The sequence below is a fragment of the Cetorhinus maximus genome, chromosome 19 (assembly GCF_964194155.1).
Source record: "Cetorhinus maximus chromosome 19, sCetMax3.hap1.1, whole genome shotgun sequence".
In the NCBI taxonomy this organism is placed as follows: domain Eukaryota; kingdom Metazoa; phylum Chordata; class Chondrichthyes; order Lamniformes; family Cetorhinidae; genus Cetorhinus; species Cetorhinus maximus.
The window spans coordinates 42,819,049-42,846,525 of record NC_135897.1 but is presented as its reverse complement, the minus strand read 5'-3'; the positions used below and the strand labels follow the sequence as shown (position 1 = coordinate 42,846,525).

At 41.4% G+C, this 27,477-nt stretch overlaps 1 protein-coding gene across 4 annotated transcripts in view; it reads left to right on the top strand.

Annotated features, from left to right (window-relative positions):
• The window catches only part of si (sucrase-isomaltase), a 228,583-nt gene that overhangs the window by 141,642 nt on the left and 59,464 nt on the right, over window positions 1-27,477 (top strand). For all 4 annotated transcript variants that reach the window (XM_078563786.1, XM_078563784.1, XM_078563783.1 and 1 more), the window contains 5 exons: window positions 6,801-7,016; window positions 11,193-11,347; window positions 17,914-18,082; window positions 23,919-24,015; window positions 27,143-27,255. In XM_078563786.1, coding sequence (XP_078419912.1) covers window positions 6,801-7,016; window positions 11,193-11,347; window positions 17,914-18,082; window positions 23,919-24,015; window positions 27,143-27,255 — 750 coding nt within the window. The remainder of the gene's footprint in view (window positions 1-6,800; window positions 7,017-11,192; window positions 11,348-17,913; window positions 18,083-23,918; window positions 24,016-27,142; window positions 27,256-27,477) is intronic.

The window sequence follows — 27,477 nt, the reverse complement described above, 5'->3', positions numbered from 1 at the left end:
GCCAAACCTTAAACAATGGTAATTTAATGTTAATTTTGACACGGTGGGATAGTGGAAATATCATTGGACTGGTAATCCAGAGGCCCAGGCTAATGTTCTGGGGCAAGGGCTCAAATCCTACCAGGGAAGCTGATGGAATTTAAATTCAGTTAATCAGCTGGAATTGAAAAGCTGGCCTCGTTAATAGTGATCATGCAACCATTGTCGATTGTTGAAAAAAACCCATCTGGTTCACTACTGTACTGTTAGGGGAGGAAATCTGCCGCCCTCGCCCAGTCTGGCCTACATGTGACTCCAGACCCACGGCAATGTGGATGACTCTTAACTGCCCTCTGAAATGGCCTAGCAAAACATTCAGTTCAAAGGTAATTAGGGATGGGCAATAAATGCTGGCCTTGCTAGCAACGCCCACATCCCATGAAAATTTTTTTTAAAATGTTATTTAGCAGGCGCAACTGCGAGCAAGATGTATAAGATGGTGTGTCTAATTCCAGCCTAGAGTTTCAATGGTACTGCAGCCATCTTTTGGGAGCAAAACCATGCCTTAGCATCTAAAATGCCCCATTGGGTACCCACATGGAACTTTAGATCATGTGGCTCCAGAAGCACCTAAGGCCAGAACTATTTTAAAAAAAAAGACCTTCATTAAGATCCTATGCGTATTGTAAGACAATTTTCTGACATTGTTGTGCCCTAGCGCTAGAATCCACAAATATCCTCATTCTCAATGATGGGGGCGCCCAGCTCAACGGTGCGAAAGACAAGGTTGAAGCATTTATAGCCATTTTGAGCTGGAAGTGCCGGATGGATGATCCATCTCGCCTACTCCTGAGGTCCCCAGGTGTCAATCTTTAGCCAATTCCATTCACTCCATGTGATATCAAGAAACAGCTGAAGGCACTGCAAAGACTATGGACCCTGACAACATTCTGGCAAAAGTACTGAAGACTTGTGCTCCAAAACTATCCCCACCCCTAGCCAAACTGTTCCAGCACAGCTATGACACTGGCATCTGCCTGGTAATTTGAAAAATTGTCCAGGTATGCAGGTATGTCCTGTCCACAAAAAAGGCAGGACAATTCCAATCCAGGCAATTTCTAACCCATCAGTCTACTCTCAGAAAAATGATGGAAGGGGTCGTGGACAATATTATCAAGTGGCACTTAAACAGCAATAACCTGCTTGCTGACGCTCAGTTTGAGTTTTGCCAGGGCCACTCGACTCCTGACATCATTATAGTCAAATATGGACAAAAGAGCTGAACTCAAGAGGTGAGATGAGAGTGATTGCCCTCAACATCATGGCAGCATTTGACCGAGTGTGGCATCAAGCAGCCCTAGCAAAACTGGAGTCAGTGGGAATCGGGGAAAACTCTCCGCTGGTGGGAGTCATACTTATCACAGAGGAAGATGGTTGTTGTTGTTGGAGGTCAATCATCTCAGTCCTAGGACATCATTTCAGAGGTTATTCATGGTGGTGTACAACCACCTTCAGCTTCGTTAATGCCCTTCCCTCCATCATAAGGTCAGAAGTGCGACACTCACTGATGATTGCACAAAGTCAGTACCATTCACAACTCCCTAAGATACTGAAGCGGCTGGTGTCCTTATTCAGCAAGGCCAGAACAACGTTCAGGCTTGGGCTGATAAGTGGTAAGTAACATTCACGCCACACAAGTGACAAACAATGACATTTCTCCAACAAGAGAGAACCTAACCATCTCCAGCATTACTGTCATTGAATTCCCCACTATCAACATCCCGGGGGTTACCGTCAACCAGAAACTGAACTGGACTAGCCATATAAATACTGGGGCTACAAAAACAGTGTCAGAGAATGAGAAATCTAAGGTGCTTAGCTCACCTCCTGACTCCCCAAAGCTTCTCCACCATCAACAAGGCACAAATCACTTGTCTGTATGAATGCAATGCCAACAACACTCAAGAAGCTCGATGCCATCCAGAACAAAGCAGTCCGCAATGATTGGCACCCCATCTGTAGAGTAAAGTGTTAACATCAGGAACACCTGATACTGATGTACCTATGATGTAACTGTGATGCAATGTCACATGATTAAGTAACTCAGAATCTGGTAGGAAGCAGAAGTACAACCTCGTGCAGAGTACTGAAACGTACACAGATCTGTAAAGAAATAAGAAAAGTATTTACAAATAACAGGTAGCATTCTTAGGGTAACAGGCAAACCTTAAAGAAACCTATCTAGACCCTGAACTCAAAATGAAACACCATCTTAAACGGTCACTTCCTTCACCACCGACACACGGTAGCAGCAATGTGAACCAGATACGAGGTGCACTGTAGTAGCAACTCACCGAGGCACCTTCAACAGCACCTTCCAAACCCATGAACTCTAGCACCTAGAAGGACAAGAGCAGCAGATGCATGGGAACACCATCACCTGGAAGCTTCCCTTGAAGCCACTCACCATCCTGACTTGGAAATATATTGTCATTCCTTCACTGTCGCTGGGTCAAAATCCTGGAACTCCCTCCTAACAGCACTGTGGGTGTGCCAACACCACACGGCCATCATAGACCAATTGCAGCAGGGTTTTGCAGTGCATGGGTTGCCGGAGCTCCTCGTGTCGATCAATGAGACCGCTTTAACCAGCGGGGAGTTCCACAGGTTCATGACCCTTAACGGCATTACCCATACCAAAACCTCACCCTACCACCCAGCATCGAACAGGCTGAGAGGGCAGTCCAAACCTTTAAATCCAGGATGAAAAAGATGGAAGGGGATTCCATCAGTATGAGATTGTCCCGGTTCTTGTTCGCTTACTGGACCACACCATACACAACAACCGGCATTGCCCCTGCAGAACTACTCATGAAGAGACGTCTCCGCAGCTGCCTGACACTTATCTGGTTGAATTTAGAGGGGAGGGTGGAGAAGGGGAGGCCAAGAGGTGCAGAAGACCAAGCATGATGATCATGGTCGTGAAAGAACTTTCACAGCGGGAGATGTGGTCCTCGCGAAGAACCTTGGAGATGGGCCCAATTGACTATTAGGTGAGGTGAGTGCAGTAACTGGACCCCTCTCCTATAATGTATTGGTAAACAGCCGAATAATTAGACAATATATGGATCATCTCTGCGAAAGAACGCCAGTCCCACAAGAAGAAATGCAGTCTTCATCTACGCTTGAGTCTGTTGCATGTGTAGAGGACAGGTCGCACGACTTGGAGCTGCCGATGGAGCCTGTGGGACCCGAGGGGGTTGGGGAGACAAACCTGCCAATTTCCACTGAGGAACCTAGTGGACAACTGTCCCCTGAAAAGGAGGTCTCGGAAAAACCAGCCGAGGCTGTTGACCTGTGACACTCAACACGTCCGAGAAAGCCTCCTGAGAGACTTGATTTGTAAATAGTTATTACTGTAAATAGTTCACATGTTATTAAGATAAAAGCAAAATACTGCGGATGCTGGAAAGCTGAAACAAAAATAAAAATTGTTGGAATTGTTGGAAAAACTCAGCAGGTCTGACAGCATCTGTGGAGAGAAAGACAGAGTTAACGTTTCGAGTCCAGATGACTTCTTCAGAACTGTTCTGAAGAAGAGTCATCTGGCCTTGAAAAATTAACTCTATCTTTCTGTCCACAGATGCTGTCAGACCTGTTGAGTTTTTCCAGCAATTTTTGTTTTTGTTTCACATGTTATTAAGTTTGTCAACTGTATTTTTTAAGTGAAGGGGAGGGATGTGGTAATGTGGAGTACTATGTACCTTTAAGAGAATGCAAATGGACGAACCATGTGACAGTACTGATCAATCACTCTACAACGCGGGCTACTGGTTAACTGTAAGTCTAGAGTTGGAGGTGGGAGCACGCAAGCTCTGCCTTCTGTTGAAATAAACAATTACAGTTTGTTCTTATGTCAGTCTATCTCCATTATTGATAGCGAGCATCAACTAACAAGTGTATATGAAGGCATGCAATTCGAGTTTACTTGACTAATGAATTCAGACTCAAGACATAAAACTTCTTGGCAGTTAATGCAGTGGTCCTTCCCGAAAAGAGGCAACATGGGGCTCTCACCAGCTCTTCAGCTGCCAGGCAAGTCCTCCATCACCTCCATTAAATACTGCCCATGATAGAATTCTTTTCAAAATTAAACCTAAAACTATAGGTGCACAAAATCATGTGTAAGAGGAGAGGGGAACTTGGTGAAACTACAATCACTGGGGAACGGGATTGAGCAAACTAATTGAGCTGTGGACTGACACGTCTTCGGGTCCTGATGGACTTCATCCTAGGGTCCTAAAAGAGGTGGCTAATGAGGTAGTAGATGCATTGGTGTTACTTTCCAAAATTCATTATATTCTGGAAAGGTTCCACCAGATCGGAAAGAAGCAAACGTAACCCCTCTATTCAAGAGGGGAGGGAGGCAGAAAACGGGAAACTATAGGCCAATTAGTTTGTCATCTGTCATGGGGAAGGTGTTAGAATCGATCATTAAGGAGGTCATAGCTGGGCATTTAGAGAAGCTCAAGGTAATCATGAAGAATCAGCATGGTTTTATGAAAGGGAAATTATGTTTAACCAATTTATTGGAGTTCTTTGAAGGAGCAACATGCGCTGTGGATAAAGGAGAGCCTGTAGACGTGCTGTATTTGGATTTCCAGAAAGCATTTGATAAGATGTCACATCAAAGGTTATTATAGAAAATAAAAGCTCATAGTGTAGAGGATAACATATTAGCATGGATAGAAGATTGGCTGGCTGGCAGACAGCATGCATAAATGGGTCTTTTTCTAATTGGCAGTATGTGACGAGTGGGGTCCCGCATGGGTCTGTGCTGGGCCCTCAACTTTTTACAATTTATATCAATGACTTAGATGAAGGGAGTGAAGGCATGGTAGCTAAATTTGCAGAAGACATAAATATGGGTAGGAAAATATGTTTTGAAGAAGACATAAGGAGGTTGCAGACAGACATAGATAGGTTCAGTGAGTGAGCATAAAATCTAGAAGATGGAGTATAATGTAGAAAAATGTGAAGTTGTTCACTTTGGCAGGAAGAATAAAAAGCAGAGTGTTATTTAAATGGAGAATGACTGCAGAACTCGGAGGTGCAGAGGGATCTAGGTGTTCCAGTGCATGAATAAAAAAAGTTAGTATGCAGGGACAGCAAGTAATTAAGAAGGTTAATGGAATGCTATCCCTTATTACGAGAGAAATTGAACATAAAAGTAAGGATGTTATGCTTCAGTTATACAGGGCATTGGTGAGGCCGCATCTCGAATATTGTGTGCAGTTTTGGCCTCCTTATTTAAGGAAGGATGTAAATGTGTTGGAGATGTTTCAGAGGTTTACTAGATTGATACCTGGAACGAATGGGCTGTCATATGAGGAAAGGTTAGACAGACTGGGCTTGTTTCCACTGGAGTTTAGAAGAGTGAGGGGTGACTTGATTGAAATATACAAGATCCTGAACGGCCTTGACAAGATGGACATGGAAAGGATGTTTCCTCTTGTGGGTGAGTCCAGAATTATGGGGCACTGTTTTAAAATTAGGGGATTGCCCTTTTAGGACAGAGATGATGAGAATTTTTTTCTTTGAGGATTGTGCGACTTTGGAACTCTCTGCCTCAGAAGATGGTGGAGGCAGGGTTATTCAATAGTTTTAAGTCAGGTAGACAGATTAGGCAAGGGAATCAAAGCTTATCAGCGGTAAATGGCAGTGCGGAATTCGAAACACAAGCGGATGAGCCATGATCTTATTGAATGACGGAGCTGGCTCGGGTGCTGAATGGTCTACTTCTGCTCCTATTTCGTATGTTTATGTGTATGAGTAGAATTTCACTGAAAGACCGTATTTATAGTTAACTTGGCTTCATAGGGCTAGATTTTGCTGTTGGCGAGAAAGGGCGTGGGGCCCGCTCGCTGATGCGGGATTACCTCAGGAGGAACCCCCGAAGTCATCCTGCCCCATTTACATTTTCAGGAAGGCAGGGGCACAGTAAAATCAGCTGTGCGCCTGCCGACCTGTCAATGGCCAATTGAAGCCATTGACAGGATAATTAAAACAATTAAAAGACCTGCCCGTCCAACCTTAAGGTTGGCGGGTAGGCCAGGAACCCCGGCAAGCTTCTGAAAAAACATGAAACTTCATCCACCGGCGGGATGAGGTTTCATGTAGGGTTTAAAAAACTTAATTAAAGTTTTAGTGAAATTTATTAACATGTCTCATCTCGTGTGACATTGTCACATGAGGGGGACATGTTAAGGATTTTTTATTTTTCTATTTTTAAAGCTTATACAACTATCAGCGATCTCCCTGAGGCAGCACTTAGCCTTAGGGAGATGTGCGCTCTTTCGTGCGCATGCGTGAAAGAGCACACTCTCACATTTGGGGAATCCCCCCCCGCCCACACAGGAAGCGCAAAGCGCTTCCCGCCAGACGTCACTCTGGGCGGGTCTTAATTGGCCCACCCACGTAAAATGGCGGCGGGGCCCGCTTCTCCGGCGGGGATCGGCTCCCCGCCCGCTGGAGATTGGGTCGGGCCCGCCCGCTCGACAGGCAGAAAATTCTGCCCATAGTGTCTAACATATGATGTGTTAAATTAAGCACTGCTTTTTATCAGGGGAATAATTGCAGTGGTCTAAAATTTAAGCAATGTTATGAAAAGTACAATAAGTCTGTTGAAATAGACTACAAAATGCTTTACACATTACTCCACTTACTGTTGTGAAATACTTAAATGTATTTAGCTAGTTTAAGCATACCTCTGTGTCTTTTTGATTTGCTTTATATGAAACCTGTGTTTTTCTTTTTTGCAGAGCAATTCTAAGCCTTCTGAACCTTCCTGCTTCTACGAAGGCGACTATGGCTATATCCTGAATACAAACAAGAGGATTACACAAAGGAAAAATGGAATGAGCGCTGAAATTAAAAGGAATACAGCATATCCAGAGCGTTACAAAGGCCAGACCCCAACTGTGGAAATCCTGCAGGTTGATGTCACATACCTAAGTAACAATATGTTGAATTTTAAGGTAGGATTCCAATGGTAGCATAAAAGCCAAGAAGATTTGAAAGCTTAAAGTTAAATAGAAAATGTGTATTGCTGCGATTAATTTATAGTCTGCTCCTGGTAATTCAGTGTTAACCTTTGAGATAAAATATGAATTATTCAATTTTTTAAATAGAATAATGTAAATAAAAAATGGAAATTTGGGTTGTCAGCAGGAGGTCTTATCCACCTAGGGACTTCAGGGAGCAATTCTCTTACATTAACCTAAGCCAAGAGCAATGTGTGCTTTGTCTCCATTTTATGAAGCAGATGCTTATGGAAATCTGCCACCTCTTGCAGGAGACCTGCAGCCTCATAGCAGAGCAAATGACACATTGTCATTGGCTGTGAAGGTGACCATGGCCCTGAACTTCTTCACATTAAGATCCTTCTAGCCTGGAGCAGGTGACATCTCAAACATTTCTCTGTTTGTTTTCTTTTGCTGCATAAGGGAAGTGACTGATGCTCTTCATACCAGGGAAGAGAAATTCACTATGTTCCTCTGACAAGAGGAGGGGGAGGAGTCTGCGCATGGTTTTCCCAGTATAACGGACTTTCCTATGGTGCAGGTGCCATTGACTGCACACATACCCTTTGCAGGTGCTGCAGCTACATGCAGAGATGCATTGCAACAGCAAAGGGTTCCACTCCCTGACTCTGTAGTTGGTGTGCGACGATGCTCAGTACATCATGCCAGTGAATACCTAGTATCCTAGCAACGGTCTTGATGCTTTTATTCTGCACCAGTTCAGTCTTACCTTAGTATTCGAACCACCATGTCACACTGGAGGGTGGTTGTTGGGTGACAAGGGCTACCCGCTGACTATCCATCTCATGACTTCAGTACACATGTGGCCAGCGTGCACGTAATGGGAGTCATACATCTGCATGAAACATCATCGAATAGACCAAATGCTGCTCAAGCGACGGTTTTGCTGTCTGGGTCACCTGTGGAGGAACACAGCAGTTCTCGCCACAGCATGTGTCATGATTCATTATACTCTGTTGTATCCTGCACAATATCACCATCATGCGGACACAGCCTTTGCCACCAGAGATATGGCAAACAGCTGAGGAGGAAGAGGAAAAAGAGGAGGAGGAAGGGAGAACCAACACATCATCTCTCCGGCTGGGTTGTCTATGGTTCCCTCATCCAACTAATGTTTCAGTGAACACCAGCCCAAATTCCCATTCAACAGTCACACGCCTTCCCTTCCCTCTGTTGCTGACCGTCACGGCATACTCTTGGCGACAAAGCTTAAATAAAACGCAGCACAAAATAAATTATTTAAATCAACTTTTTCAAACAAACCATTTGATACAAGCGTCAATTAATCACTCCTGTGTATTCCCTTACTGTCAGTCTTGACTGCCCTAATTCTCCTGGCAGTGCAAGCCCAGTGGTTGCAGGCTGGTGGAAAGCTGCTGACATTCTGTGGGGGAACATACAGTTGGTTTTGCAGAATGGCCTCAAGTAGCTAAGACCCTAGATGACCTGGGTTCAGACTGCACAATCTTGAACTGACAAATGGCAAGTGAGATTCATGCAGTCATAAGTGCTGACATTTACCATCATGAAAAAAGCAAAAGCCTAGCCAGTTCCACCTGATCTTGAAGTGAATTATAACCCTAGCCCCATTTTGGGTCTATATAGATGAGGAGTACTCCTCAGATGATCATTCTCACTTAAGGTTATGAAAGACAGGCCTAACAGACACTTAAATGGGTCTGAAAAATTGATCTAATTCCCCCTGAAGGAAATAAGCCACCAGAGAATATTACTGTCCTCCAGATAGCCTTTTAGACAAATTTTAGCTAGATTATAATAACCGAGATAGTATAACTTTTCCTCGATAATGTACCTCTCCACTGAAGACTGTATGGAGATGGGTTCTCACATTTGGATACAGAAGGCTATATGAGACAATGGGCTGAATTTTTCCGTCGGTGAGTTGGGGGCGGGGCCCGCTCGCCGACGCGGGATGACATCAGGGGGAACTCCCGACATCATCCTGCCCCATTTAAATCTTCAGGAAGGCGGGGGCACAGCGCGGTCAGCTGTCCACCCGCCGCCCAGTCAATTGAGGCCATTGACAGGATAATTAAAACAATTAAAGGACCTGCCTGTCCAACCTTAAGGTTGGCGGGCAGGCCAGGAGCCCCGGCGGGCTTCTGAAAACACATAAAACCTCATCCACCGGCAGGATGAGGTTTCATGTCAGTTTTTTAAAAGTTTAACAAAGTTTTTGTGTACTTTATTAACATGTCCCATCTCGTGTGACATTGTCACATGAGGGGGACATGTTAATGATTTTTTAATTTTTCTATTTTTAAACTTTGCAAACCTTTCAGCGATCTCCCTGAGGCACCACTAGCCTCAGGGAGGTGCGTGCTCTTTTGCGCGCATGCGTGAAAGAGCACACTCTCACATTTGGGGAACCCCCGCCCGCACAGGAAGAGCATAGCGCTTCCCGCCGGGCGTCACGCTGGGCGGGTCTTAATTGGCCCGCCCACTTAAAATGGTGGCGGGGTCCGTTTCGGCGGCAGCAATCGGCTACCCACCCACCGCCAAGTCGGTCGGGCCCGCCCACCCATCAAGGGCAAAATTCAGCCCAATGTATTTTCTAAATTATGTAAAAGTTTATTAAAGAACTGAATATGCAATTTACATTTGATGGAACGCCAATCACAACATTAATCGTTCCAGGAAAAGAAAGCATAACCTTGATTCCAATAGAGGATATTTAAGATATCCATCAATATTTAAGCAGCATTTACCTTAGATCCCTGAGTAGAAAGCTACAGAGTTTAGTGAAATACCTCTGTCCTAATTAAGGGCAGAACTGTCATCACTACACTACAGTAGCTATATCTTTATCATGAGAGATGCTGGAATGAATCCAACAAGTCTAAAAATGCTACTGTGTGGCTCCAATATTATACCATAAATGAACTGTACCAGCAGGAAGCCCGTAAGCACACTTGCTGGACAACATCCTTCATTCTAGTCAACATCCTTCGAGCTAACAGGATACTGAAAGATGCAAATGGTGGTAATTTCCTTGCTACAGAATTGGTTATCCATTGCGTCCTTGAGCACAGTTATCCCCAGGCATGTTTTTGAACTTCTGAACCTCTGACCAGCAGATGAACTCTGCTTTTAATTTTAAATCCCTACTTCATAGGGGAATCACTTTTTTAAATTTTCTAACTCCTTACTGCAGCTGAATTCCTTCACAACCTGTCAACGTGAACAGATTACCACCAATCAGCATTTTGTGGGGTTAACGTAATCTTAACTAGATTCACCATGTCATCACCACTATAACAGTAGGTCAGAGACTTGGTGCTCTGCAATGAATGGCTTACCTTCTTATTTCTTGAGGCCTTTTTATTATCAACAAGGCTTAATCAGGATTGTGGTAGAATATTCACCACTCATGTAGATTGGTGCAGTCACATAACTCAATATTCTTGGCACTATCTAGAACAGAGGAGATCACTTGACCAAACTCCTGCCACTGGACTCAATTTCTACCTTCTCCATCACTGGTACAATGCAATTGCGGTATGTACAACCTACAGGATGCACTATAGCAATTTACCAAGATTAGTTTAATTGCACCTCCCTTTACTATTGATAAGGATAAGAGCAACGTTATCATGGAAACACCATCACCACCTAGTTCTCCTTCAAGTCATACACTGTTATGACTTGGACATAAATCACTGTTCCTTTATCACCATTGAATCACGATCATGAGCCTCCATTTTTAACATCATCCAGGGTGAACTATCATCATGAGGACTCCAGCGGTTCACAGAGAAGATCCACCACCACCTTCACAGGCCAAATAAATGTGGTTTTGCTAGTGTTATCTACAGCCTGAGGACAAATTAAAAACTAAAGCCAATTTCCACACAGCAAGATCCCACAAATAGTAAATTAAATAAATTGCTGATTAATTTTTTTGTGTTTTGATATTATTTGAGGAAAAAATTATGACCAGCACTCTGCAATAAATCCCTGCTCTCAACAGCTGGTAACATAGGGTATTTTCCTGAATAGGTAGAGCAGTTCTAATTAAGGCAGCTAAGCTGATATTTGTAAAATGCATGTATTTAATAATATTAATGACAAAACTCCATTGTCCTCCAGATTTCTGATCCACATGCAAAAAGATTTGAAGTTCCAATCCAACTAAACATTCCCAGCTCAAAACCAGATGATGGTTCTACAAGACTTTATGAGGTTACATTTACCAATTTTCCATTTGGGATCCAGGTCAAAAGGAAGAGTACTGGTGCAGTCATGTAAGTAGTGGATTTTTGGAAAGGATTTTCTATTTTTACAATCAGTACAGATAATAACTTTCACATTCTCCTACACAAAGGCTGATGAATGCTAATGAGGTACAAGTAATCAATGCAGGACGAGAACACAATGGAGTATGATTATAGCAGACAATCCGTTCAATAAAATAAGTCGTATCTAACAAAGCGCTGAACTAAATTCACAACGACAACTCTAGCTTTACAGAACTGATTGACCTTTTTTAAAATTTTGAGTTACTAGACTATTATTGTATTCTGTTTACAAAAATAAATGGTTTCAGTGATATTTCTAACATAAACTTTCATTTTAAATGGAGGTATCACAAGTAACCATTGGAAGTTTTCAATTCAGCCAAAAAAGCGTGTTCCCATTTTTTCACAAAATGACATAACTGCATAATTTGTTATTGCCTTCCTTGAGAATTTGCCTTTGTGCAAATTTTGACTGCTTTTAGCATAATTAACTTATTAATTTTTGAATCTCTATCTCTCTAATTTTCTCTAGCTCCACAATCCTTTGAGATATCTATGCTCCTCTAATTCTGGCCTCTTGGGCATAAGAACATAGAACATAAGAAATAGGAACTTGAGTAGACCATTCGGCCCCTCGAGCCTGCTCCACCATTCAATAACATCATGGCTGATCTTGTGTTTTGATTTCCACATTCCCATCTAACCCCGATAACCTTTGATTCCCTTGCCTAACAAGAATCTATCTACCTCTGCCTTAAAAATGTTCAATGACCCTGCTTCCACCATCTTCTGAGGCAAAGAGTTCCAAAGTCACACAACCCTCTGAGAGAAAAAATTTCTCCTCATCTCTGTCCTAAAAGGGCGACCCCTAATTTTAAAATAGTGCCCCCTAGTTCTGGACTCACTCACAAGAGGAAACATCCTTTTGACGCCCATCTTGCCAAGGCTGTTCAGGATCTTGTATACTTCAATCAAATCACCCCTCTTCTAAACTCCAATGGCAACAAGCCCAGTCTGTCCAACTTTTCCTCGTAAGACAACCCACCCATTCCAGGTATCAATCTAGTAAACCTCCCCTGAACCACCATTTACATCCTTAAATAAGGAGACCAAAACTGCACATAGTATTTGAGGTGTGGTCTCACCAATGCCCTGTATAATTGAAGCATAATATCCTTACTTTTATGTTCAATCCCTCTCATAATAAAGGACAGCATGCCATTAGCCTTCTTAATTACTTGCTGTACCTGCATATTAACTTTTTGTGACTCATGCACTAGAACACCTAGATCCCTCTGCAGCTCAGAATTATGCAGCTGTTCTCCATTTAAGTAATACTCTGAGAAGTTGTTCACTTTGGCAGGAAGAACAAAAAGCATTTTCCCACATTAAACTTCATTTGCCAGATATTTGCCCACTCACTCAACCTATCTACATCCATCTGCAACCTCCTCATGTACTCTTCACAACATACTTTCCTACTTATCTTTGTGTCATCTGCAAATTTAGCTACCATGTCTTCGCTCCCCTCATCTAAGTCACTGATGTAAATTGTAAAAAGTTGAGGCCCCATCACAGTCCTATTGCATCTTGCCAATCAGAAAAAGACCCATTTATGGATTCTCCCTTCTTTCTGTCAGCCAGCCAATCTTTCATCCATGCTAACATGTTACCCTCTACACAACGCACTTTATTTTCTGTAATAACCTTTGATGTGGTACTTTATCAAATGCCTTCTGGAAATCCAAGTACAGTAGGTCTATAGGCTCCCCTTTATCCACTGTGCACGTTACTCCTCCAAAAAACTCCAAGAAATTGTTTAAGCATGATTTCCTTTCACAAAACAATGCTGACTCATCCCAATTGCCTTGAGCTCTTCTAAGTGCCCAGCTAAAACATTCTTAATGATCGATTCTAACAACTTTCCCACAACAGACGTCAGCTAACTGGCCTATAGATTCCTGTTTTCTGCCTCCCTCCCTCCTTGAATAGAGGGGTTATATTTACTACTTTCCAGTCTGATGGAACCTTTCCAGAATCTAGCTAATTTTGGAAAATTAGCATCAATGCATCGACTACCTCATTAGCCACCTCTTTAAAGACACTAGGACATAGCCCACTGGGACCTGGAGACTTGCCAGCCTGCAGCTCCATCAGTTTTCTCAGTACAGTTTCCCTAGTGATTTCAATTTCATTAAGTTACTGTCTCACTTTCACCTCTTGATTTGCAGCTATTATTGAAATGTTTTTGCATCCTCTATAGTGAAGACAGAACCAAAATACTTGTTCATTTCTTCTGCCATTTCCTTATTATCTACTATTAGCTCCCCATTGTCACTCTCTAGAGGACCAACACTCACTTTACTTACTCTTTTCCTTTTTAAATATCTATAGAAATTCTTGCTATCCAATTTTACATTTCCAGCTAGCTTCCTCTCATACTCTAATTTCTTTCTCCTGGTTAACCTTTTAGTCACTCTCTGCCATTCTTTATATTCTGATCAATCATCAGTCCTGCCACTCATCTTTGCGGAGTTGTATGCTTTTCCCTTAAGTTTGATGCTTTCCTTAACTTCTTTAGGTAACGACGGATGGTACCTCCTCCCCTTAGAATTTTTCTTTATATTAGGAACATACTTATTCTGAATACTCTGAAATATCCCTTTAAATGTCTGCCACTGCTTCACTATTGATCTATCCTCTAGCCTCGTTTCCCAGTTCGCTTCAGTTAGCTCAGCTTTCATCCCCACATAGTTGCCCTTATTTAAGTTTAAGATACTAGTCTTAGACCCACTCTTCTCTTTTTCAAAATCCAATCATATTGTGGTTGCTGTTACCTAGGGGTGCTTTTACTCTGAGGTCACGTTAATTAATCCTGTCACGTTACACAGTGCCAAGTCTAATATAACCTGCTCTCTGGTTGGTTCCAGAACATGCTTCTCTAAGAAACTATCTTGAAAGCATTCTAACAACTCCTCATCCAGGCTACTACTGTCAATCTGATTTTTCCAGTTTATATGTAGATAAAAATCAACCATGATTATTGCCGTCCCTTTATCACAAGCACACAATAATTTCTCTTGAATACTTTGTCTTACACTGTGGCTACTGTTAGGGGGCCTGTAGACCACTCCTACTAATTACTTTTTCCCCTACTATTCCTCATCTCCACCCAAACCGATTCTACACCCTGATCTCCTGAACCAAGGTCATCTCTAACTATTGCACCAATGCTCTCTTTGATTAACAGTGCTACCCCTCCACCTTTACCTAGCTTCCTATTCTTCTTGAATGTCATGTACCCCTCAATACTAAGGAGCCATGTCTCCGTAATTGCTATCGGATCTTATTTATTTACTTCGATGTGGGCCATCAATTCATTTAGTTTTAATTTCTTCACTAATGGTGGCTTTGCCAATGCCCTGGATTTCTCTCCCTAACCTTCTCCACTTCTTCTAAGTTTCCTTCCTCCTTCAAGATGTTCCACAAACCTACCTCTTTGACCAAGCATTTTGTCATAGAACCATAAAAAAAAGTTACAGCACAGAAAAAGGCCATTCAGCCCATCATGTCTGTACCAGCTGAAGAAACTAGCCACCCATTCAAATCCCACCTTCCAGCACCCAGTCCATAGCCTTGTAGATTACAGCACTTAAGGTGCAGATCCAGGAACTTTTTGAATGAGTTGACGGTTTCTACCTCAACCACCAACCTGAGCAGCAAATTCCAGACACCTCTACCACCTTCTGGGTGAAAATGTTTCTCCTAATGTCCTCTCTAATCTTCTTACCAATTACCTTAAATCTGTGCCCCCTGGTAATTGACCTCTCCATTGGGGTAAATAGTCTTCCCTGTCTATTGTATCTAGGCCCCTCATAATTTTGTACAACTCGATCAAGTCACCCCTTAGCCTCCTCTTTTCTAAGGAAAACAACCCGAGCATACATAATCTCTACAAATAGCTGCAATTTTCCAGTCCTGGCAACATTCTTGTAAATCTTTTCTGTTCTCTGTCCAGGGCAATTATGCCCTTCCTGTGATGTGACCAGAACTGATTGCAAAACTCCAGCTGTGGCCAAACCGGCATTTTATGCAGTTCCAGCATTATATCCCTACTTTTGTAATCTGTACCTCGTCCAATAAAGGAAAGCATTCCATATGCCTTCTTTACCACCTTATCTACCTGTCCTGAAACCTTCAGGGACCTGTGGACATGCATTCCAAGGTCTCTCACTTCTTCTACACAACTCAATATCCTCCCGTTTATTGAGTATTGCCTTGCTTTGTTTGCCCTCCCAAAATGCATAATCTCACACTTCTCCAGATTGAATTGCATTTGCCACTTTTCCGCCCATTCGACCAAACCATTGATAGAATTCTGGAGTTCACAGCTATCCTCTTCACTATCAACTACATGGCCCATTTTTGTGTAATTTGAAAATTCCCCAATCATGTCTCCCACATTTAAGTCCAAATCATTAATATATATCACAAACAGCAAGGGATCCAACACTGAGCCCTGTGGAATGCCACTGGAAACCGCTTTCCATTCGCTAAAACATCTGTTGATCATTACCCTTTGTTTCCTGTCACGATCCAATTTTGGATCCAGCTCACCACATTCTCCTGTATCCCATGGACTTTTACTTTTCTGACCAGTCTGCCGTATGGGCAGATTTGTCAAATGCCTTACTAAAGTCCATGTAGACCACATCCACTGTAGTACCCTCATCAATCTTCCCTGTTACTTCCTCAAAAAATTCAATTAAGTTAGTAAGACATGACTTTCCCTTAACAAAACCATGCTGACTATCCCTGATCAATCTGTGCCTTACTAAGTGACAGTTTATCCTGTCTCTCAGAATTGATTCTAATATTTTGCCCAGCACCAAAGTCAGACTGACTGGCCCATAATTATTTGGGCCTATCCCTTGCACCCTTTTTAAACAATGGTACAATGTTCGCAGACCTTCATTACCCTGGTACCTCACCTGTGTCTAGAGAGGATTGAAAAAAGTCACCTGCCCTAATATTTCCTTAAGTGACTCAGTTGTTCTATAATTTGTTTTATAATGTTCCCGTGAAGCTTTTTTGGGACACTTAATTACATTGAAGGTATTATGTAAGACAAGTTGTTTGTTTACTACTGCCAAATTTACAAAATAAAGTCCTCGGTTAAACACTGGGAAGATTGAAGCCATTGTCTTTGGCACTCACTTCGCAACCAATTCCTCCTCCCTGGCCACTGTCTCTGGTTGAACCAGACTGCTCGCAACCTTGATATATTGACCTTGAGCAGAGCTCTGACTCAAAGCCTCTGTTTTGAAAACAAACTACTGCCACCTCAGCAACATTGCCCATTTCTGCCTCTGCCTCAGCCCCTCTGCTGCTGAAGCCTTATCCATAGATTTGTGACCTCTGGGCTTGATTATCTGAGGCTGTACTCAGGCCTCCTGCCCTCCATCCACCATAAACCTCAGCTCATCTAAAACTCTACTGTCTACATTCTAGCTCACCCCAAGTCCCACTCAACCATCACGCCTGTGTTCAAAGACCTACATTGGCTCCCAATCCCCAACACTTCAAATCCAAACTTCTCATCATTGTATTTCCATGGCCTACCCTTTTCTTGTCCTCTTCTCCAGCCCTATAAGACAAGATGAACTCTTTGTTCCTCTGAGTCCAGCTTCATATGCATACCTCCTCTTTGTACCCTGCCATTGGCGGCTGAGTCTTCAACAGTCTAGGTTCTAATCCCTGGAATTTCTCCCCAAGTTTCTTCACATTTAAGGCCCTCTTTAAAACACTGATTTTGAACCAAAAGTTTTAGCCACCCATACTAATATTTCTGTCTTTGCTCCATGTAGAGTTTATCTGCTTACTCTTCTCTGAAGTGATGTGGGACACTTTGCCTGCTAAACTCACTATATAAATGCTAGAGGTTATTGCTGTAACTGATAGGTCATTAACACTCAGATTATGAACATGTACATTATCCATATTTAAAACTTTTTATTTTATTCCAAAATTCTCAATAAACTTTGGCAAGAATTTTCAAATGCACACTTTAATGTCTGATCAGCTGTCCACAATTATTAATAGATAGTTAGGCCATGCAGATTTATTATTCCCTGTGCAGCAGAAGCAAGGTATCTCGCCCACTACTAATGGAAATTAGAAGATTGCAGCAGTGCTGCCTTTTGATAAACACTAATGGTGGGGAGGTATCTTGCAACTGACATGGACTCAGACAAGTGACCTGTAATCTTCTGATAGAATATATTTGAAATGACTAGTTCTTCTTTTTTGCATTAGATATACCACAACATACTCCTACTATGTTGCCATCTAATTGCATGATTTTGTCACATTAAATTGCTCTGGATTATGCAAACTGTTAATTTTTCTTTCCCTACCTACATATTAATATTGTCTTTTGTGTGAACTCTTAAGTATTTGCTCCTGATAATAGTAGCCTATGTCAGATTAGAATCTTGTCTAATTTTAACATTGTCGTTGGTTAACTTAAATCCAAAATGCTAGGAATTTAGTTCTCCTTTGCTTTGTAACAGTTGGAATTCCCAAGTGCCTGGCTTCACGTTTACTGATCAATTCATACAAATTTCAACCCAACTCCCTTCACAATATATTTATGGCTTTGGAGAAACTGAACATCGAAGTTTCAAACATGATCTGAACTGGAATACGTGGGGAATGTTTGCCAAAGATCAGCCACCTGGTGTAAGTTTAGAAACTTCTTTCCTCAGCCATGGCTTATTGTGTTTTATTGCTAACATCAAGTGCTGTGAAAAATTGAATTACCCTGGCTACACATCAAACCTGGGATTCAGTGTTGTAAGTCAAAGTGATTACAATTGCTTGAAGTTTTACAGTGAAGAACAACAGAGCCCATTCACACATAAATCACAGAGCAGTGATTTACTGTAACCCTTTATCTCTCTTATCCAGGACTGTTGTCTGAAAAATTGTGAAGCAAATGACTGAATGTTCCTCCAATTGATGGTAGAATGCAGGTTCATACAGAAATAGCTGACCAAATGTTGTTTGTGCCAGAGCAATGATCTCAACTTTGATCTCTGTATCTTGGACAAGAATACAGAGCACTGTTGATTAAAGTAAACTGCTGTTTATTTACATTCTCACAAATGCAATTCAATCACAGAAGCCTAGAAATTGTTAGCGGATAAATGTTTTGGTTAAATTCCACCATCTTCTATTGTAACGCAAGCAATATAAACAAATCCCATTCAGGCCATAAAGGCAAAAGTCCAACAATGCTTGACTTGTCTATCTTAATTAGGTTAACATCGCCCCAAAAATAGTAGATAAAGAAATGTCATATCAGTGAGTTAGTTGTTCAAGTGTGTATGTTGCCAAGAGTAAACTAGAATTTTATATAATTTGCACAATAAAAAAAATTAAAGTGATTTGTATATTCAAGTTTTTATTCTTCTGCTAATAACACCTACTTGTGGTTTTATCAAAAGGAAGATAGTCATAGCAGCTATTAATATAGCTGCAGCTGACCTTGCTGGCTCAGCTCCCCTCTTCCCCAGCATAGTGTTGCATACATAATGGCAAACAGGAAGGAGAATTTATGGATTTCTTGTTGTGTCTAATTTTCAATATATAAGTATTGCTGATAAAAGACACGTCAAAGCTTTTGGTCTTGCACTCATCAGGACAATTCACAAGAATACCAAATGTAAACGGAACCACAATTTATACTACATGAGAAGAGAATGCTGATCAGTTGGCAAGTGGACTCTGATTGATAGAGGCTTTGCCATGGAGAATGCATCAGTTAACTGATGACTGACAAGATTGTATCAAACCACATGTCCCTTCAGCTGTTCACAACAGGCAAGGTACTGAGCATACCCAATGTAGGCTATCCCCTTCCCTGGATCAGCTACTTAACCATTGTGGTTCGGAGGTCTATGCTGGATATCAGTGACTCAGTGTACACTTTACTTGCCTTACAAACAGTACTTTTAGTAACCTAAATCTCCTAGCATATGAATTGATATCAGTATAAAAATACTGATACAAATATCTGCTAATGTCTACTCATAATCTGGTTGCTTGGTTTCTTGAGAGACAGACAAAATTGGGTGGTCAAACTGTCCTGTCCTGTAACTCATGTTGCTAGTTGACCAAGCTATCGTCTTTTCTGACTGCAGCCATGAGTCTCCTGCGCATCAAATTCTTATACCTTCCTGCCTGACCTGCATACTACATTTGCAGTGATGTTGCTTTCTCATTGGCACAGTGCTTTCAGCCTCAAGTTACCCCACCAATGAGATGATGGGTCCTTGGGGTCATCACAACTGCCCGCGTTCTGATTGCAGCATTCAAACCATGCTGAGCTGATCCTTTGTTCCACGGTTCTGTGTGTATGTAGGTGCAGTTTGACTTATTTCCGCCTATATGTCTAGGCATATTCTCTCTCTACTGGTCATTGTCTATCCCAACTTAACTCTCTTCCTGTCAGTTTTTGGTCCACCAAGTAACTATTTTGTGTTATACTAAAAATACATTGCTCATTCTCTTATACTATGTTTGGTATGACTTCTACAAAGAAAACCAGTACATAAATCATTTCAAAAATACGGATTAAAGAAACAAACTACAAAAATATCAACATCAAAATACCAATGTCTGTAAAGCAAACGCTGGGCAAGTTCCATTCTGAAAACCTCATCACAATCTTGTTCTATCTCTGTATTACAAAAGCCAGTGGTTAAGTTACAGATGTTATTCTGTTTATTTACAGACAACTAAACCACACTGTTGTTAACAACAACGAATAGGTTGCTGTTGCCAGGCTTATTAACACTTTCATGCCCACACTAACCAGTCCATGCTTGCAAAACTCAAAACATTGGGCAGAATTTTCTGCCTGTCAGGCGGGCGGGTCGGGAGAGGGCACTGAGCTGATCATCGCCCGCGATCGGCTGCGCACCGCCATTTTACATGGGCGGGCTAATTAAGGCCCGACCAGTGCTACCTGTGCAGGTTGGGGGAGGAGGGAGAGTCGGGGCCTGCACATGTACATGAAAGAGCGCAGAAATCTCCCTGAGGCACCTCCGTGCCTCAGGGAGATTAAGTTCATATTGAATGTTTTAAATAAAGAAAGATTAAAAGTATTTAGACATGTCCCCTCATGTGACCGTGTCACATCAGCTGGGGCATGTTTATGAATTGTGAAAAAAATATTTATTTAATAAATCCTTCAGGAAACCTTATCCCGGCCGTGGATGAGGTTTCCTGAAAAACATGAAGGCCGCTTGGGCTCTTCCCCTGCTTGCCAACCTTAAGGTTGGACAGGCAGCCCTGCTAATTATCTCAATTAGTTTCCTAATGGCCTTAACAGGCCTTTGACAGTTGGGCGGGCGTGCAGCCGCCTTTGGCGCGTGCCCACCGAACGAAAGATCTAAATGACGCACAGTGAAATCAGGACGCACTGCCGACGTCACTGCGCATCATTTTACACGTCGGCATGCTGGGCCTGCCACCACACTCTGACGTCAAAATTCTGGCCATTGTGTCCAACATTAGATGTGATTCCACAATTGGACGACATTTGTTAGACAATCCTAAGTGTGCTAATAATTATACTGACAACCAGTTTAAAATTAGCAGTCAGGCTTGCGCTGTGGACTACTTACACATGCTAGAAGCTCCATATATTAATACACAGGGCCCTGTCCTTTGCAGACAGAAAGAACATTGCGCCTTTTTCAACTAAACAAAAGAGGCGGCAGCCATTCTCTTGTTCGTTCCCCAGGGTAATGCCTTGACCAATCAGGGTCAACCTGCCTGGTTTGAATTTAAACAAAACTTGGCAGTTAACTCTCAGTTATCAGTTAACTGGTACATTCTCCATGGCAACACATCTACCAATCAGAGTTTACTTGCCAACCAATCAGCTCTCTCTTCCCATGTAGTATAAATTGTTGTTCCGCTTACATTTGGTGTACTTGTGAATTGTCCTGATGAGTGCAAAATGAAAAGCTTCAACAACATACATTTTTTTTCAGAAATACTCAAGTTCTGTACTACCAAACAAATATATTGTTTAGTAATTTACTTTCATCAGTTATTTTTACCTATATTTTTATTTTGTATTTAGACAGTGCAGAAGTTTTGTTTTTCCTCTCACATAATCACAATGTGAAGAATATAGGATTGTTAATAGAAAGTGAAGCTTCAGCACATCACACTGTATTCCTAGGAAAGAACATTAATTTTACACTCCAGCATTTGCGTCCAAGGTGACTGCTTTGAGGATGTTTTAAAATGGAATATGATGACAAATGGAGTTGGAAGAGTGGAGAGGAAACAAAAATCAATGTTACCAATCCTGGAAAATTGAATGCAATGAACAACTTTGATTAAAAATAATGCAGAGATATTTAAGAAAATAGAAGGGAAATAGATTTTAACAGCAATGAGAATAAATAAAGTTTATGTGAAAAGCATGGATTTAGATTGTAGACAATTCGAGAGATAACAATGGCTGAGCTGATGAATATACTGCAGCAGAAATGTTACATCTAGTCTCAGATCAGAAATTCATTGACATTAGGAAACATCAACTTAGCTCCCACCTCCACCCTCTCGTGGAAGCATAATAAATGATTCTGGGTTTGGTTTTATTAGAAACTTTCCTCTGAGATTGTAGCGTCGTTTTCTTGTTTTAAGTGGCTGCCATCTAAATTCTTCTCAGGTCACAGGAGGACAGTGAGGGATGAGATATTATGATCAGTGTGTGCACTAAGCATGTGATTCGTCCATAGATTCTCAGATGGCATCATACACTAATAGAAACTCATGTTCATTGCACTTTTGTTCTCCCTACTGGACAATTATAGTATCCTGCTTTCACCAAAAAAAAAATCTACTGCATTTAATTTTCTACCAGTGAACAAAGGGCAAATAGCTTATTAACATAAATCTAATGCAATGAGTAAATCTTTGTGTGAGAATAAGAATATTATTGTTATTAGGAATAAAATAGTTACTGTATAAAGTACGTTGATGTACAAATTGAAAGAAGCTTTGTCTGTGGTATTTTGATAGATCCTGTTGATTGTCTCCGATGAGGGGAAGCACTCAATTTCACACTGCGTCGAATTTGAAATACAGAATTCTATATTTTTCAAAATCACGCAGATTGGGCAGAATATTGAGCTCGGTGGGTGGCCGCACACCCGACCCGGCCAAGCGTAAAATGACATGCGATGACGTCAGGCGAGTGTCCTGACGTTATCGCGTAGTCCCGAGATATTTCGTTTGGCAGGCGCGCGCCCAAGTCGGCAGCATGCCCGCTGACAATTAAAAGGCCTATTAAGGCCATTAAAAAGTCATTAAATTCAAATTTATGCTGCCCGTCCAACCTTACGGTTGGCGGGCAGGCAAAAACGCCAAGCGGTCTTTGTACTTTTTAGGAAACCTTATGGGTGGGATGAGGTCTCCTAAAGCAAATAAAATAAAAATTTTACACTTGAATTAAAAACATGTCCCTGCTCATGTGGCAGAGTCACATGAGGGGACATGTTTTATGACATTTTTATTTTCTTCATTAGTTTTTTTAAACAGCGCTTCTTCTCCCCGAGGCCCGGAGCTGCCTCAGGGAGATTGAAGCACTCTTTGGCGCGCATGTGCAAAGTTTGCGATAGGCCCGTTTGCCCTCCTCCCCCAGCCCGGCACTGGCAGCACTGAGTGCTGCTGCCCATGTTCCATGTTGGGTGGACCGCCCCCGCCGAGGGCAAAATTCTGCCCATTATTAATTAAACAAGTCGATCAAATCATGAATGCTGGAAATCAGAAATAAAGCACATAGTGCTAGAAATGTACAGCAGCTCGTTCAGTATCTGAAAGGGGACATCAGTTAATGTTTGGATAAACTTCATCAAAATGATTTGAAGGGTTCTAATGAAAGGTCATTTTTATCACTTTGGGGTGCACAGAGGTTGCAGGGTGTAGAGGCTAGAGTTAGGAGGAATTGGGAGGCAGGAATTTGGGAGTTAGAAGCCATGGGGAAGACCGAAGGTCAGATTCTGGGAATTCAGAAGCTGGATTGGTGGGGAACGGAGCCAATTTGGAAAGGGATTACAGTCATGTGGCAGCTCATGTCCTTGTCCTTTAAATATGCCTTCCTATGCCTCTCAGCATTCATGTAGGTAAGTAAATTTGAAAAGCTTACCTTTTGGTCACAGATGATCCTGATGTCTGTTTTTATGGTGTGCTGGTGCCTCAGGCCAAACCAACAAGGTTTGCATATATGCGTGGGCCCTGAGCACCTATTTTTATCCCCTCACCAATATGATGAGTGGTGCACTTCCAGCCAGAAATGAGTGCATGCTTTCGCCTTTGCATATTAGGGGCTTAATTAGGCTGCTAGTGCCGAAGAAACAGCCTCTGCCTGGTTGAAGTTATAGGCCACTGACTTTAGTTTAAAAAAAAGTTTGAGGCAGAGCTTTCTATGTTCTAACTAGTGCCTATCTAAAAAAATGTTTCTAACATTAACTTTTTGGTATATTTTTTACAGTATAAAATGAATAGCTATGGGAGCCAACCTTTTTATATGGGTCTTGAAGAGAATTTCAGTGCCCATGGTGTACTACTGTTGAACAGTAATGCAATGGGTAAGTTAAAGTGTTACTTTATGCACTCTCTCTTTTAAAAAAATCATGTTAAACGTTTTGAGTTCTTTTTTGACATCAAAATTCATAGTACTGTATGTCCGAATTCTAGTCAAAGTTTACAGTAACCTATTACTGTTATAAAGGTAAACTTTCCCTCCTCTACCTTCTCAACCTGTCTGCAACCTTTGACAAGGTTGACTACACAATCCTCCTTCAATGCATCTCTACTGTCGTCCAGCTGGGTGGGACTGTTTTTAACTGCTTTCATCCTTATCTATCTAATCACAGCCAGGAAATCACTTGCATTGGTTTATCTCGCTGCTTCCGCACCATTAACTCTGGTGGCCCCCAAGGATCTATCCTTGCTCCTCTCTTACTTCTCAACTACATGCTACCCCTTAGCAACATCATCTGAAATTACAGCATTAGTTTTCATATGAATGCTGATGACACCCAGCTCTACCTCACCACCACCTTTCTGAACTCCTCAACTATTGCTAAATTATCAGACTGCTTATCTGACATCCAATACTGGATGGGCAGAATTTTCCTCCAATTAAGTATTGGGAAGATAAGGCCATTGTTTCCAGCCCCCGTACCAAACTCTGTTCTCTAGCTACCGACTCCATCCCTCTCTCTGTCAAAAGTCTGAGATTAAGTCAGTCTGCTTGGTGTTATATTTAATCCTGAGCTGAGCTTCCCACCTCATATTTGTGCAATTACTAAAACTGCCTATTTCCATCTCTGTTACATCACCTAACTTCACCTCTGTCTAAGCCTATCTGCTGCTGAAACCATCATTCATGCCTTCATTATCTATAGACTTGATTATTCCAGTGTGCTCATGTCTGGTCTCCCACATTCTACCCTTTGTAAACTTGAGGTCATCCAAAACTCTGCTGCCTGTGCCTTAACTCAAAGCATGCCCTGGACCCCCTTTCATCCCTGGGCTCGTTGACGTACATTGGCTCCCGATCAAGCAACAACTTGATTTTAAAATCCTGATCCTTGTTTTCAGATCTCTCCAGGGCCTTGCCCCTCCATATCTCTGTAATCTTCTCCAGCCCCATAACCCTCCAAGATGTTTAGGCTATTCGAATTCTGGTCTCTTGGCATCCCGATTTTAATCATTCCATCACTGGTGGCTGCATGCTTTCAGCTGTCTAGGCCCCAAGCTCTGAAATACCTTTCTTACATCGCTCTGTCTCTCTACCTCGCTTTCCTCCTTTAAGACACTCTTTAAAACCTACTTCAATGACCAAGCTTTTGGTCATCTGATCTAGTATCTCCTTATGTGGCTCACTGTCTTATTTTGTTTTGCAATGGTCTTGTAAAGCACCTTAGAACCTTTCATTCAGGAAAATAAGGTGCTCAAGTTGCTGCTGTTGTAAGAATATCAGTAAAGTTCTGAGCATTCATGCACATTTTAAATGCTAATCTTTAACATTCTGAAGTGTACTTTAAGTTTTTTAGCTTTGCTCTGACAGAAGGGGATTTTGCAAGTTACTCAAGATTCCCAATATTCAAAGGATTAAGCACATTGTATTTAATTAAGTTTTGTACCTGAAATAAATAACAGCAAAGATAAACAATGTGTTAATAAATGATAAACGAAAGATCAATTTATCTCACCTTCATTATTCAATCTTGTGATCTCAAGGCCTATCTGGGCCTTGGTGTCTGTGATTCTGCCTTAATGTATAAGATTTTGATTTTTATAAGTATCGAAGTAAACAATATAAATAGCAAATATAATTGCTGCCAACTGGTATGAAACCCAAAGAATTCTTTAGGGAAGTTACAACTAATGATAAACGGAAGATAAAAGATTAAAATCTGCATTTATCTTAACTCCCAACGAAAGGTAAAAATAAAATTGTGGGATATCAGTTTACTCATAATCTGGAATTAAATATTTTTAGTACATTCATCTATTTCAGCTAAGTTGTTAATTTAAAATGATTTGAAGACATTGAAACAGTAAAATCATGAATGCGACACAAATGTATTAACCATTGTAAACAAAAACAGAATTACCTGGAAAAACTCAGCAGGTCTGGCAGCATCGGTGGAGAAGAAAAGAGTTGACGTTTCGAGTCCAGTTCTGTTGAAGGGTCATTGGACTCGAAACGTCAAGTCTTTTCTTTTCCACCGATGCTGCCAGACCTGCTGAGTTTTTCCAGGTAATTCTGTTTTTGTTTTGGATTTCCAGCATCCGCAGTAGTTTTTTGTATTAACCATTGTATTTGGCTAACACATCTGAATCAAACAGCAAACAGAACTTCAACCCCCAAGTATGAAACAGACCTCTGGAATTCTTTAATCAATATTTACTGTCTATAAGTCAAAGAGTTCACAGAATACAAAACAGCACTCTCTAACGTAATGCTTCCGTAATCTTATAGATGGCCCCAGTAGTAATGTGTGACCATTATAGTGATCATGGTAGCAGTCTTGCCTCTGACTCAAAGTTGTGTCACTCCAGCACTTAAAGTCTAAAATCAAAGCCGACAACCCTGTGTAGCACTAAGGGTGTGCTGCACTGTTGAAGGTGCCTCTTTTGGATGAGACATTAAATCGAGGTCCTGTCTGACCTTTCAGGTGAAGATTCTGTGGCATCATTTAGAAAAAGAGCAGGGGAGTTATCCCCAGTATCTTGTACAGTACTTATCTTCCAATCAACATCACAAAAACAGATTATCTGGTCGTTATCACATTGTTGTTTGCATTACCATTGGCAGCCATGTTTCCTGTATTACAATAACATCTCCACTTCCTCATGCCTCATTGGCTGTAAAACAATTTGGGACTTCCTGAGGTTGTGAAAATGCTCTATATATGCAAATCTCTTAAGTGCCACAAGTCATAATATAATTAAGCCAGTAGTAATGTATCCTGATATGACTGCTATGTTAGAGCACCTCATCTTTACTTTTGTAAGTATTCTAAAGTACACAGAATAAAAGTAAAATAGTTATTGCAGATAACACAACAATGAGTCTATGTTAAGGAAATAGTTCTTGCATGCATTTAAGGTGAAAACCTGAATAATGACAATACAACCTAGGACATTGAACTTAATAATTAGTGCTTGTTTGATGCTGTCTGTGATATTTCTAACCTCCAGATGTAACACTTCAACCAACCCCTTCTCTGACATATCGCACTATTGGAGGAATCCTAGACTTTTATATGGTTCTTGGTCCAACCCCAGAAAATGTTGTTGAACAATATACAACAGTAAGTATCCAAGCCTTAATGGATTGGTTTGAATTAATTTCAGGATTTCTACTAATCATATTTTTAGTATGGTAGGAAAGGTACCCATGGAGAGACCTCAATTAAACTTAATCTGATGATGATTGAAGATTAATTTGCAAGGCGAGTCATGCAGTTTTCACCTGTAATAAATTTTTGCAAAAGGACAAACTCAAATCAACCTTAATGAACCTCAACTTTCCT